Source organism: Rhinolophus sinicus, chromosome 14 (genome assembly GCF_057876585.1).
Source record: "Rhinolophus sinicus isolate RSI-liver-muscle chromosome 14, RSI-T2T, whole genome shotgun sequence".
NCBI lineage: Eukaryota > Metazoa > Chordata > Mammalia > Chiroptera > Rhinolophidae > Rhinolophus > Rhinolophus sinicus.
The window spans coordinates 149,066,288-149,079,714 of NC_142514.1; the positions used below are offsets into that span (position 1 = coordinate 149,066,288).

At 45.4% G+C, this 13,427-nt stretch overlaps 2 protein-coding genes across 6 annotated transcripts in view; one reads left to right on the top strand and one right to left on the bottom strand.

Annotated features, from left to right (window-relative positions):
- LOC141572237 (uncharacterized) overlaps positions 1–1,982 on the bottom strand; it is a 161,266-nt gene extending 159,284 nt beyond the window's left edge. Inside the window, exons 1-2 of the mRNA XM_088789888.1 lie at positions 1,933–1,982; positions 616–1,275 (exon numbers count right to left, since the gene is read on the bottom strand). Coding sequence (XP_088646014.1) covers positions 616–1,275; positions 1,933–1,982 — 710 coding nt within the window. The remainder of the gene's footprint in view (positions 1–615; positions 1,276–1,932) is intronic.
- TEAD1 (TEA domain transcription factor 1) overlaps positions 228–13,427 on the top strand; it is a 255,589-nt gene continuing 242,389 nt past the window's right edge. For 3 of the 5 annotated variants that reach the window (XM_074336015.2, XM_074336014.2, XM_074336016.2), the window contains exon 1: positions 229–643. The gene's annotated coding sequence lies outside the window, so the exon portion shown is untranslated. Of the gene's footprint in view, positions 644–1,252; positions 1,397–13,427 lie in introns of those variants that run through there. The other 2 variants (XM_074336012.2, XM_088791642.1) reach the window with 2 other exon arrangements.

The following is a 13,427-nucleotide window of genomic DNA, read 5'->3' on the forward strand; positions in this document are numbered from 1 at the left end:
GCGCGCCCCGCTCCTCCGTGGGCGCGAGACTCCGCCCTGACGCCCCTCGGGGGGGAGCCCGCGCCCCAACAGCGAGGCGGCCCAGGCGGGCCCGCCCCGAATCCCCATGACGTCACCGGCGGCGGCAGGCCCCGCCCCCGGCCCCAGGCGGCAGGCCGCATGACGTCACCGAGGCCCCACCCCTCCGGAGCGAGTTCGGTCCTGGCGTTCATTTCATTCCTGTCCTCATTCCGAACATTCTTAGCATCGCTCGCGCCGCGCCGCGCCGCCCGAGCCGAGCCGAGCCTCTGCAGCCGCCGCCGCGGCCCCGCCGCCCGCCGCGGGCGCCCACCAAGCACTTTGCAGACTCGCTTCCACCCTGCGGGCCAGTCCGCGCGGCGGGGCCCGGTCCCGGGGCGGCCGCGTCCGGGGACAGGCCATGCAGTGAAGCCCCCCCACCCCGTCCACCTTTGCCCGGAGCCGCGGGCAGCAGCCCAGTGCGCCCAACCGGCCCCGGGGCAGGAGCGGTGCTAAGCAGGGGTGGGGTGGCCCAGCCCGGGGACCGAGAGCTGGGGAGGGAGCCGGGCACCGAGCTGCGGGCGGGGAAAGCGGCGCCGAAGTTTGCCTCGGACTCACCGGGCGCTGCGGCTGCTCCCTTCGCGAGGTAAGTTGGCGCGCGGGGCTGATGCTGGGTGCGTGGGGCGCACGGGGCGCCGGGGGCCCAGCGGTGCGACCCGCTCGGGCCGCTCTTTCTCTCGGGGCTCTGCTTTGTGTGCGGCCGGCGGACGGGCGGGCACGCGGAGGGCCGGGGCTGGGCCCCCGCGCCCGCCTCCCGCGTCCCCTTCAAGGTGAGAGGCCAGGCGCCGCCGCGCGAGTTGCCGGGACGCCAAGTTGGGCCGCGCGCTGCGGAGCTCGCGCGGCAACAGGCGGCCCCCGCCAGCGGCCCTGGAGGCGCCGGGCCGGCCGCGCCGCGCCCCCCGCGCCCCCCTCTCCCGCCCGCACGCGCGCACACCCTCACATCCTCGGGCCGTTTTCACGTTTTTCTCGGAGAAGTCAGAAGTTCGGAGCGAGCGCGGGCGGGGAGAGCCGCCGGCGCCGCCTTGGAGCCCGAAGCCGGCCCGATTTCCCCCCTCCCTACAGAGCCTTCCCGTCCGCCCCAGGCGTCGAAGCCCCCCAAGGCCGGCCCGGGGTCTGCTCCGACTTGTGCTGCTGGCGGGGTTTCGCTCCTTCTTAAAGATGAAAGCAGGCACGGTTGTCTTTGCCGCTTCTCCAGGACTGTTGCTGCCTCCGCCGCTGCTTCATTGCACATTCAAGTGGAAAATTTTCAGGAGTCAGCAGAAACATTGTGTCCAAAAAAGACTGAGTCGCAGTTACCACCAAACCCTGGAGGAGACTCTCCCTGGAAAACTTCCCTTCGGTAGGAAATACTGGGGGATTTGTTTGTTTATTGGAAGAGAAATGATCCCCAAGGACGGGAGAAAAATCAGGGTGCACTTCTAGTCTTTGTTCGTAGCAGCAACACTTGTTTTCAAAAGTCCAGAGGCCCGCTTTAAAGAAAGTTCAACTTCTATGAGTTTCCTTTAAAAAAAAAAAATGTATTTTTTTACAAACTGAAGCAACATTTTAAATGAGTTGAAAACAATGGAGAGCTCATAACCTCCCTGATTCTCCCACGAAAAGAAATAAAATGCAGATCATAATTTTCTTTGCTTTTTAATTCTTTCTTTTTAAAGATTTATTTAAAGTTAAATGGTGTCACTGTATAAAAATATTTATGAAACAATGAAATACCAGCCACCAGCATTTCTCAGAAGGCTTGTTAACTTCTCAGAAGCAAGTGGCTGCCTGTGATTTGCAGAAATGAAAATTGACCTCAGTAAGTCCTGGAAACTTAGAGACAGATGATATTGCAGGAGCAGGTAATGTAAAAAAGCCGTGTTTTAAAAACAGTACCTTGGAGGAAGCCTAGATCTCGGGACAGAAAAGTCTGCAAAATCTATCATTTCAAAATAGTGTTTAAAAATATTTAAAATGCTGCAGATATGGCAAAGGAGCAGAACAGATCAGTTCAGGACACCTCTATGTTTCTTCCTCCTCACCTTTCACTATGATTGTTTCTGGAAGTTTAGGTGGTCTGATCACTTGTGGTGTGCTGGGTACCTGCAGGTGGACACCTGAGTAGACAGATTCCCTTCAGGAAAATGTGATCTCCTTGCATTGTCAAAACAGGGAGTGGACTCCTTTTCTGCAACCTGCCACGGATCTTGCTTGTGTCTTATTCCGAGGAGGGGGGGGGTAAGGGGGGGACTTCTCTGCTAGGGGACTCTGAAGAAGTGGTTGGGGAACAGACCTCAGGCTGTGCCTTTTATTATTGGGTTTGTGCCCTTTTGTAAATAACAGGATCTTTGGGCCCAAACACATCTGAATGCTTATAAGGGCCAGACTTACATCCAACTTTGGTAAGAATCTTTCCTCTTAAGGAGGAAATAGTAGAACTAATTACAAAGTGACTCAGGAAAGACAAATGGATTAGTTGAACCTTTGTCAACAGTGAGGTTTTGAATTGTTGATTACTTTTTCGGGGGAAAGGCTTATTTTTCTAATCTCACTATTTCCATAAATGGTCACAGATATTTTTGTTTAGCATTTCTTTATATGCACAACTGTGTTGAACTCTCAGGTTTCTGGTTTTAAGCAGAGTTTACCATTTTATTTGTTGTTAGTATAAAAAAATGAACTGATAAGCTGTATCCATTACTGGTGCTTGCTGATGGTATAAAAGTGCCAATGTAGACCATTTTATTTTTACTTTAATGATAAGTATTATTTGATCCACAGTTTTAGGGGCGTATTGGAATACCTTTTCTTTCTTTCTTTTTCTCTTTTTACAAGTTTGAAACAAAACCAATGTGGCACTTTGCCTTAACAGTGAGAGTAAAAAAAATATTAGAGGAAAGAATCTTTGTTTAGAGTCCTCCTCTGTGTGATTTTTTATAAAGTAACAAATAGACCTCCATCCAGAGAATATGCCTGAAAGATTATTAGAGTTTTTCCTTCTTTTCCTAAAACATAAACCAGGACTCACCACGACACATACTTAATGAAATTTAATTTAAAGAGGGAGGGCAATCTAGCTTAGTTTGAACCAGATTGAAATGAATTTCTCACGGAGAGCTGCTTCCTTGCATTGTGGTTCAATGTGTCTGGGCCCCAGCAGCAAACTAATTACACAGAAGGGAGGGTCGGGGAGGGTCCAGCCTGGGGGAAGTCCGCTTCCTTCTCCCTTCCCCTCTTTTCTACCCCTCTTTTGATTTATACAGCAAGAATTATATATTCATACACTCGCTTTGGGGGCCGGCATCCTTTTTACATAGAGAAAGGACAAGCAAGTCATAAGGAAAAACAATGTTCTGTGTTTTTGCTGCTTGAGCTTCAGTCATTTATAAACAATTTTGTATTTTGTTGACTCTGACAATACAGAACAGCAAATACGTATAAGAGGGCATTTCTTAATGGGAAAATTTGGGGAGGATGTACTTGAAGTCATCTGTCATCTGCGTCTAGATCATATTTGTTGTCACATTTTCAGTAGAAGAGTATGTAACAGGAACAGTTAGAGAATGTAGATCCCAGTTGGAGATAGGCCTTTGAAGACACGAGTTGTGCCATTAACAATATTTGAAGAATCCTTGCTTCAGAAAAGGATTGATATCTCATACATGGCAGTTGTACAAGAGCCTGCACATCTGTAGGATTACTCTTCTCTAATCTCTTGTGTTATTATGTGTTAATTGTGAGCATAATTATACTGCCTGCAAATGAAAATTGTGTTTCATCACCCAAAAGGTTGGTGTAAATAACTGCATGTATGACCTAGGGTATGTAAAACAACCGTGTTCCCGTACAGACAGTAGGTGGATAACACTTCTAAGCTTGTTTAGGCACTCTGTCTTGTTCCCAATAAAACGATTGCAAAAGGAGAAAACAAATATATTGCTGAGTGAAAGCTGTGCTTAGAGGTTGGATCTGTTTCATGATAAAACTTTTGGGGCCTGTTTTCTCCAAAGATTGAAGAATGCTGGCCAGAGCAAGTGTCCAGCTTTTTCTGTAGAACTGCAGGGAAATCAGAGCCCACCTTTCTGCTGATAACATTGAGGGCATGACAGCTTCCCCTTTGGAGTTTAGTAACTGGAACAGCAGAGTGCTAATTTCCTACTTCTGAACTCGGCTGGAAAAGTATATTGTAAGCGTTTTGCCATTTGACAAACTTAGGCTATTGGGGACTGACGGATGGCTGGAATAATCTTTTATAGTTGCATGATGCTTTTTCTTACTTTATCTGTAGAAGCCACAGATTACCCCGTGGGATTTAAATTGGATCCCAAATCATGTTTGAGCGATATCAGTGATATATTTTATTCTTTCATATTCACAAAGGTTGATAAAAATCAAGTAATTCAGGTTCATCCTAAGCACTTATGTTTTAGGGTTAGACCCTCTTGCATTGTAGTTACTGGATACTTCTGAAATCAGGAAGGTTCAGTGCCTTCCCTCTTCTGGGACAGTTTCTGGAATGCTAGAATATTTGGATCTAAATATCTGGAGTGTTTTTGTGTGGGTTTTTATCTTGTTTTATTTCAAAGCTGTGAACTATTGAGAGTCCTTAGTCTGTAACATACTCATCACCAGCTTCCTTGACCCCCTATCCTGTATTTGAACTCACAGTTGAAAGTCAGCCATTTCTTCAGATACATTTGGGCTTCGTAGTGGTACAGAATACGAGAATTTCAAAATGTGTGTTTTTATTTTACTCGAAGCCAATGGGATGCCCTGAAGGGTAGGTTTTCAGGACGGAGTTCCTTACAGAGTGGCTCACGCTCAGCTCTTAGGTTCTCCTTTTGTCCACTGGCTTTTTGCATGGTTGGGAAGAGTCTCAAAAAAATAGTTTCCATAGTCTGGGAGTCCTGGCTAACTGTGAAACCACTGGTCTCTCTTCTGATTGGATATGGGGGTGGGGGGGTTCCTAAGAGGCTGTCTTTCCCACTTTTATGGCAGGCCAAGGCAAGGCTCCATGCTCATTGTGTTACGGAGCCCTTTCTACTCCCCCAGTTGTTTCAAATCAGTATTTACTACCCTGATGCAATGCTTTCTGCCTTTTTTTCACATTAATTTTTAAGGCTCTGTCCTAGGATTTCATTAGCAGTTTTAGTTTAAGGGACAGTGCCCAGCATTGGGAAATGGGTTTAAAAGAAAACGTCAGCTCACTGATGAACAAGTTAAGCTCTTGTTTCCAGTGGGAAATCCTGGTTGCTTTTAGGCATTTGACAGGTTTAGCTGTATTTGTATATTGACTGGGAATATATAGCCATGATGAGTTCTGTTGTTTTTACTGATATATAAACTGAAAAACTGCTCCTAATGGTGGGAAATGTTAATTATGTGAGAACATATTGAACTTATATTCTCTGGCATGAACTTAAAAAAAAAAATGCATGAACTGCGCTGCTTTTTTATAGGCACAGCTTTCTAATTATCATAATTCAGTTCAGCTCCACTCTTGGATGGAGTTCAAGTGCAATCTCAATTTAACTTGAAAGGAGGTTGGTTTTTTTTTTTGAGAATGTATAAGAAAATTTGAAAAGTTCATCCAAGAATGTTGTCTGCTTAGGTGTGGGTAATTTTGGGGATGAAATGAGTGCCTTCATGCCATAGTTAACTCGATCTGAATATTAGGGAAAAAACTTGTATTTTTATTTTTTTTGCATTGCACCTATCCAAACCTGCATCTTGTGCATTTTTGCATAACCAGATGTTATGTGTTGCTGAGTTCTCTTTGAAAACCCATGTCTTTTCCATAATAGTAAAGTTAAAAAAAAAAAAGAATATTTCATTACCATCAATGATGTCTCTGCAAAGATAGGAACCTTTTTAGAGAGAGTAGAAAGTAGAAAGAAATGCAGAAATCTTATGAATTCATGTGACAAAAATCACTATTAATCTTGTGTACCAACCGAGCCTTTAGAAGGTAATTTCCTTATCTGGGCGTCTTTACACCTTGACTTGATGGCATTTTGTGAAGGGACTTGTCTTTGGCAGCCTTCATTCCAGTGCCCAGTGTCCTTTAAATTTCATATGACCTTAGTGTCTTTTCAAAGAAAAAAAGTTAATGAAGCCCAGGCGCCAAATCCTCTGTGGAATCAGTTTTAATTGGAAGAAAGAACAACTTAGCTGGACCTTCCGACTTCCGTCTGGTCTCACTTCTACTGCTCGAATGCAAAGGGAGCCCACGGAAACCAAATGACTTCATTTGCTCTGGCACTTCAGAGCCGAATTCACTTCCATGGTGGTGAAATAAAAGGAGCCAAGTGTTTTAAATAGCCACTCCCCGAGGCCCGCCCGCCTGAGTGTTTTGAGAAAAGCGCATTGTCTGCTAGCAGCTCTAGCTGGGAGCCTGCCTGGCTCGCCCTCCCCCACCAGGCAGCTCCGATTCTGAAGTTGACATCTGGTTTTCTCTCTGTTCACCTGATATATACCCGTATATGCGCACACATGGGTTGTGCATGCGTGTGTCCTCCAGGTAACGCGTATTTTTGACCTTGAATGCATATGTGTGTGTGTCAAGTCTCTACTGGAACAGGGGGAGGCACAAAGCTGATAGCACAAAATAAAAGGTAAACACAGTAGCCCTCCTGCATGCCGCTGCTGCTGGGTTTCTGTCCAGTGGTGCTTTCTGGGTAGGCGTGCCTATTGTGGCAGCAACAGGCGGCAGAAGTTGGAGCACCATATGGCGGATGTGGGCCTCAGATAAGCTGTCTGGTAATTTAGCTTATCAATAGCATTTTGATATGCTTCATTTTCAGATCACCCATCACTGTGGCTGGGGGTGTCTTGGGGGCTAACTGATTCCGAAACTATTGAAACCATTGTGAGTGGAATCTCTTCCTTTGGTGGAATCTCTTTCAACCCTTTCTCCCTCACTGCCTTTTCATGTGAAAGCCTTTGGAAGACAATGGTGGTTGGAGTTAGAAAGAGCGCCGTCAGCGGAGGGAAAGGTCAGTCCTTAGCCCCCAGCCCCGTCTTGAAATCTGGGCCACTTAGAAGACCTCATCAGGTATTTTCATTGAGAGGAAAACAGAAACAAAGCTACTCAATAGCGTTTCACACTGGCAGAGCCAAGAAATTCCCGTAATTCAAAATTTGCTTTTGTTTTGAATACTGGGGAGACTAAGCCGATATTATTTTTATTTTGATAAAAAGATTTCCATTTTTGTTCATTAAAAATATCTCCCTAATATCCTTTCATCTTTGAATTTTGCCTTAATTATAAAATGTAAAAATGATTAGCATCTGTATAACTGGATATCACAGGAAGTGTTTTCTGTGATTTGGAGGCAAGAAGCAGCTTCCTTTATGACTAGGAATTGTTAGAGGCGAATGCTTCTAGAACACCTCTACTCAGATGTCAGGTGAAGCTGAAGCAAAACTAAAATCTCTTTCCCTGTGGATTGAGGGAGGTTGCCAAGGTGGGTGACTGTTGCCTGAGCTGCCAGAGCTGGATGTTCTGCACACAGTAGGTCGCTCAGTGGAAATTAGGTGATGTGCATGACCATGTGCTTGTCAGCCATGTGACTCTCGTTCAGCAAATATTTGTGTCCGTGACGTGTGCCATGCACTGGGGAAGCCCACATAAGACCATCTGTCCCTTTTCCCAGCCCACCCTCCCTGCATTCTCTCACTCACCTTTCCAGGTGCCTCACCGTTCCCACATTTTGACTTCCAGGTTTGTAATTCATGGTACGTGGATCGTTTTACGTGGCTGATTCAGGATGGTTCTGACTCATATCCAGGGCAGCCTCTTTCCTTCCACTCCTGCCCCAGGGAGCCTCTGCCACACTAGTGGTCCCCATTTAAGCGTGTGCTTTGCAGCCTTTGTGGAACTTTGTACAGCCTGGGCATCAGCCCTGGAGATTTAAGAGGGTCGGGGGAAAGTGCATCGTTTCTGTATTTCTGAGAGACTCCATAGTGGTGTCCACCTCTAATTGAGAACCATTGCCCTAGACACGCGTAAGTTTTATCCTCAGATTGAATCAGACACAATTTGGCCATCCTTCCTAACTCTGAATGGGATTTTCCTCCTCTTATATATGTCAGGCGATGGACCTAAGAATCGTTATGGAATTCACTAAAATGTTCTTGGTTGGTTTTAAAGACACTGCTGCACAAAAATAAGGTCACACCTTTCTGTGCCTGAGAAGCAGTACATTGAGCAGAATCCCCTTCTCTGTGCTTGGAACTCATCTGTTGTGCCTTGGGAATGTAGCCGTTGTTTCCAGATGCGTGTGTCAGGCTTGCTGTTGAGGAGTTTAAGGACTAGTTCTTGCCTGGCGGCTTGCAGAGGTAGTTTCTGAGTAGTGGGGACGCTCAGAGAGCTCCTCAGATGGCAGCTCTTGACCCTGCAGAGAGAGTGGGTAGGAAGGGTGATCCTAACAACATCCCAGAGACAACTCTGCTGCTGCTGATAAACCGTACAAGGCTTTTCATTCTCCCTTTTCTCCACCTCAGGCGTTTTGAAATCCAGATGCTCCCAATTTTGCATAGAACTGCTACTTGTCGCTGGCCATTCAAACATTTACAGGAACTACTGTGATCCGCAAAAGGTGGTCAATGAATGATAAGTAAAATGCCCCTGTGGAATTGACAGGAAGAGAAACAGGCATGTAAAGGAGCCACAATCCTGTGGGGAAATTGTATATGCCGTCGTTTATGAGTTCCAAGAGGCAGAGTTTTTCCATATTTGAACAATCACGGCTGGCCAGGCCGTGGTCATGACCCATGCTGTGGTTGCATACACCCGTCAAAGCCTGCAGAACGAGTGCAGAGTGCTCTTGCTGTCACCAGTGCTCTTGTCACAGAAGGTGATATGACAGTGTGTTGAAAGCATGGGTATTGATCTGTCTGAGAAGTTGTTTTAAGTGTATCTTACCCAGTTTATTTTGCTTATACTTTCCTCTTTATGCACAAGATTGACATGATTAAAAAGTTTCAATATGCATAAAATACGACTTCTAAGTGATCAGCTTTCTGGGATGGTTTGTTTTGTTTGCAACAATGTTTCTCAGAACATCGTGCTGTATCTTTCAGTCAGTGGTGTCTTAGAGTTGATAAAACACATACACATCTCTATCCAGAAGGATCTGGGAGATTATATTTTATTGGCTGGTTGCTTTGAGGGAGTGGATTGGGAAGGGGGAGGGGCTTTCATGTTTTTACACATTTGTGTTTTTAGGAGCACGGATTTCCTTATGTAATACTAGTATAAAGGGAAAACACTCAGTGGGGTAAGTGCTTGTGGTGACATTTCCAAAGAGCTTTGTTGCCCAATGGTGGGGACTGAAGAAAGGTTGGCCATGTCTGTGATGTTGGAGTCAGACCTTAAAGAGAAAGGCCTTTTTTTTTTTTTTTTTTTTTTGCCATTTTGGGAATAGCGTGTGGCTAAGTTGTTAAAAAACAAACAACCTCCCTGAAACACTCTCCAGAGTAATGAACTCAACCTGAAATAGTGCTAAAGGTGTATTGACAATAATGTAGTGTAGATCTGAAACTTGGCTGTGAGCAATTCATTGAAAGCAGAAAAAGGGAAGGATGGAAGCAGGAGGGAACTGGGTGACATAGGGAGTGGGAAGTTTCCTGATTCTCGTCTGGAAAAAGGCAGGTTAATAATGTAGGTTTAAAAACACGGGTTTGGAGTTGGACATACTTTAGCTGGACTCTCAGCTCAGTCACTTACTAGTTCTAGAGCATTGGACAAATCACTTCCTCTCGAGCCTCGGTGTCCCCATGTGGAAATTCCAATAGAGTGCCTCTTGTATGCCTGACATTAGTAAGTGCTCAGTAAATAACAGCTTCAAATGTTATCTTACATACCAGGTCTTCACGGATTTCCTGCCAGGTCAGCCTGGACAGGGACGCTTGTGGAACAGCCAGAACAGAGGCAGAGTTACTTAGAAGAGCCAGACTGCTGTTCTCTGGGCAAATGGACTGAAATCCAGGAGGCTGGGGCATCCCATAAAGTCCTGGACCATAATCGCTTTGAACCACACTTCCCCTGTTCATAAAGTGGAGGAAATCCATCATATTTGAGGTCATTCTTTGCCAAATTAAATGGAATTAAATGGAAATGCTTCTAAAGTGGGTAGCATGGTGCGCCTTCCTCTGCCCAAAAGGAAACCTCCTCCTTTGGTTCTTGCGTGGAAGCCATACTCCTAACTTTGGGATTGGGTTCTAAAAGTTCTCTAAGGTGGTTGTAAGGAACTCTTTATAGAGAATCTGTGCTTAGGGCCCTGGGCCTGCTGGCAGCTCCTTTGAGTAACCCCCTCTGGTGCTCTGAGGGCGTGAAGCTCCTGGTGGAAGAGAGAGAACAAGAGGTGGGGAGAGGTACCATCCCCTCCCTTTGCTGCCTCCCTCCTTTGTACTAATTAATACCTGTTGCAGGTAGGCTGCTTAACTTGTCTGTGCCGGCAGTTTCCTCATCTGGAAAATGGGCATGGCTTTATCTACGTTGAAGACATAGAAGCTGTGCTGAAGTTTAGTGCAGCGCTAGCTCAGTGTGCTACAGCTGTAGGTGTGACTGCTGTTAAAACCCAGACCACCTTGTTCCTGCAAGTGCCTGTTCCAAGCTCAGGAAGGAAGTCTTTGCCCCTTTCATCAGATTCCTTTCTTTGGACCTTAAATATAATTTAAATACTAACAATTAACACTCCTGCTTGAATAGTAGCCCATCCTTCTGCCAGCGTATTTACATATTTAAGAGGATGTGTCTACTTGGGTTGGTACCAAGGTATTAATACTTGCTGGGTAGGTGAGCTCAATCTTTTTTGGAAGCTGGTGGGTAGAGACCTGTGTTTTCAGTCGGTTACTCTAAGCTGTTGCTGCCTCTGGTCACATCGCCAGCTACCCTTCAGTGTATCAGTGTCCCCTTGTTTTTTTTGACCTGGGTCACTCACGGTGACTGGTTTGAGCAGTTAAGATTGCTTTGTGTGAGCCTGGGCTGGGGACCACCTGCATTTTATTGACACCTTCTATCGTCTCAACCAGGGTATGTAGAACTGTAAGTTAGTTATGTGGTTTCCCAGTCTTTAAGTTAAAAATTAAAGTCAAAAATTGTTGAGGGATGAGTAAACTTGTTGGGAATAGGGGCTTTTAGAGGCAGCCAACTGACAGTTGAAGAGAGAAACATTTAAAAACAGTGATTCCCAACCTTGCGAATCTGCTAAACGCGACGGATTCATATATAGCAGGTCCTCAGATAATGTTGTGTTGTTCAACCTTGTTTCGGTATAACATTGCTGAGATGCCCTAGGAACTTGACTCTTGTTTATATGAATTAGCTTGTGATAAAATTGGTGTCGTTATATGTCTTTTGGCTTCAAGTTGCAGAACCTATTGACAACGTTAAGTGAGAGCTTACTGTACTTTTAAAGGGTGTGTTTGTATGTAGAGTACATCTCATAGAAAAAAAAAAACACTGCATCTCGTTATCACACTGAACAATGTCTGCCAGGCCCACCCCCATGGCCCAGCACTCGTGCTGCGTGTACGTGTGGTCAAGTGATGAAGATTGATCTTTAGAGCGATGTCCCAGTAAGAATTTACATTTCTTCTAGTTTACCGGTTTTAGTGAGGCGCCTAAAGGTATCCAATAGAAGTATCCAAGAGAAGACTTTTTACTTTTTAAAGAATGATTTCAGTGATGTAGAATGACTCGCTCCTTAGTGATAAATGTTGACTGTGTTAACTGCCCATATGGCTTATCCTTTAAACAGTAAGAACTAAATCATAAAGGATAAACGAGGGGATCGTGAGGAAGAGAGACCTGGAAGGCACAGGAGGCCACAAGTCAAGTATTGAATCTGATTTGTAAATTGATTTAAGGTGGGGGAAAAAAACAACCCTAGAATCAAGTTAATTTATACTTCACATTTCAGGCGCTGCTCTCCCCAGTTTGTTCTTATTTTCTATTTGGTCTTTCTAGTTCCTGTATCCTCTCACCAAATGCTGACTGTCTTACTCATAATAACTGTTTGTGGCACTTTTTACCCATTTGTGTTTTCTGAAGAGTAAAGTTGTCCTTCACTCTTCCTTGTGGTTGTGTAACTGCTTGCCTGGAGCAGGCCTGCTTTCTGCTTTTTGTCTTGGCCTGCTCTTCAATAATTAGCACCCCTTTGTACTCTCAAAATGTCCCGGTTTGGACGGTAAACTGCATGGCCGTTCTACTAATAGGAAACTGTTGAGGAAACTGGCTGACTCCCTTTAATTCCGCAGAATGGAGAGAAAATCCAGGCAGGAGTCCTTTGTGGTGCCCTGGTGTTGTGCTCACGACAATATTATTCTTGCAGGAGTGTCCCAAGCTGTTCTGAGACCACAGCTGTAATAGAAGGGAATTTCAGGGAACAACTTGCCCTATAAACCTGTGCTCGTTGGAGCCAAATTGTTTTAAACCCACTCTAAGGATCAATTCCTAACCTATTAACAAATAAATAAATTCTCATCATCATAGGGATGATTCAGCATTGGTTCATTTCCTTTCTGACCAGCACAGTTTAATGTAGGAAGAAGTTTTTCCCAGTGGAATTCTGAAAGGTTTGCTAACTGTGTGAAGTTTGGGGATTTCTGATTCTGTTGCAGAACCTGTGGTCTCGGCGCTCTTGACGGTCTTTGGTTTCAACCTTGCTTATCTGTGTTCTTTGAGAGAGTGGGTAATGATGTCCTGTGATGTACCTTAATATATAAGGCAGGGAAAAGGGAGTGGAATGGGAGGAATTAAAGAAATTTTAGCACTTTGCCTAAAACTGAAAGTAGTTGTAATGACACTGCTCAATTCCAGGTGGTTCTTTGGACACCACTGTTTATTGAGTCCTTGAGTTCTGTGCTTTGGGCAGTAACTTGGGCAGGTGTTCAGTCCATTGGAGTGTCTTTCAGATCTTGGTGAAATAATGGCAGCTGGACTTTGCTGTTGAGAGCCTGGAGAACGGTTTCCTTTCGGGGAAGATTGATGGGAGAAGGCATTGGAGGGTCCTCCGGCGGCTGGGATCTGTGTGTCTCCATTTCTGTGTGGAGGGAAGGCTTGGTGGGACAGCCCGTACTATTGGTCTCCCTGTGACCTTGGGCAAGTCACTTGAAAATCTTTGGATTCCCTTTCTGGGAAGGTGATACTGGGCTACCTGCTTCTCTAGCCTGCTTTTGAGCTGAGCTTTAGATGAAAGAGATAAAATGTGAGAGCCTTAGGCAGGAAGATCCCGGAGAAGTGTGTTGTTATCTGAGTCATCCGATCCACAGCCCCACACTCCCCTCCCAAAGCCAGGTTTTGTGGAGGAGAAGCAGTTTTCTGCTGTGTTCACACCATAACTCTTCTTTCAGTTGTACTAATTCCCAGGACTGCTCTGAGAGAT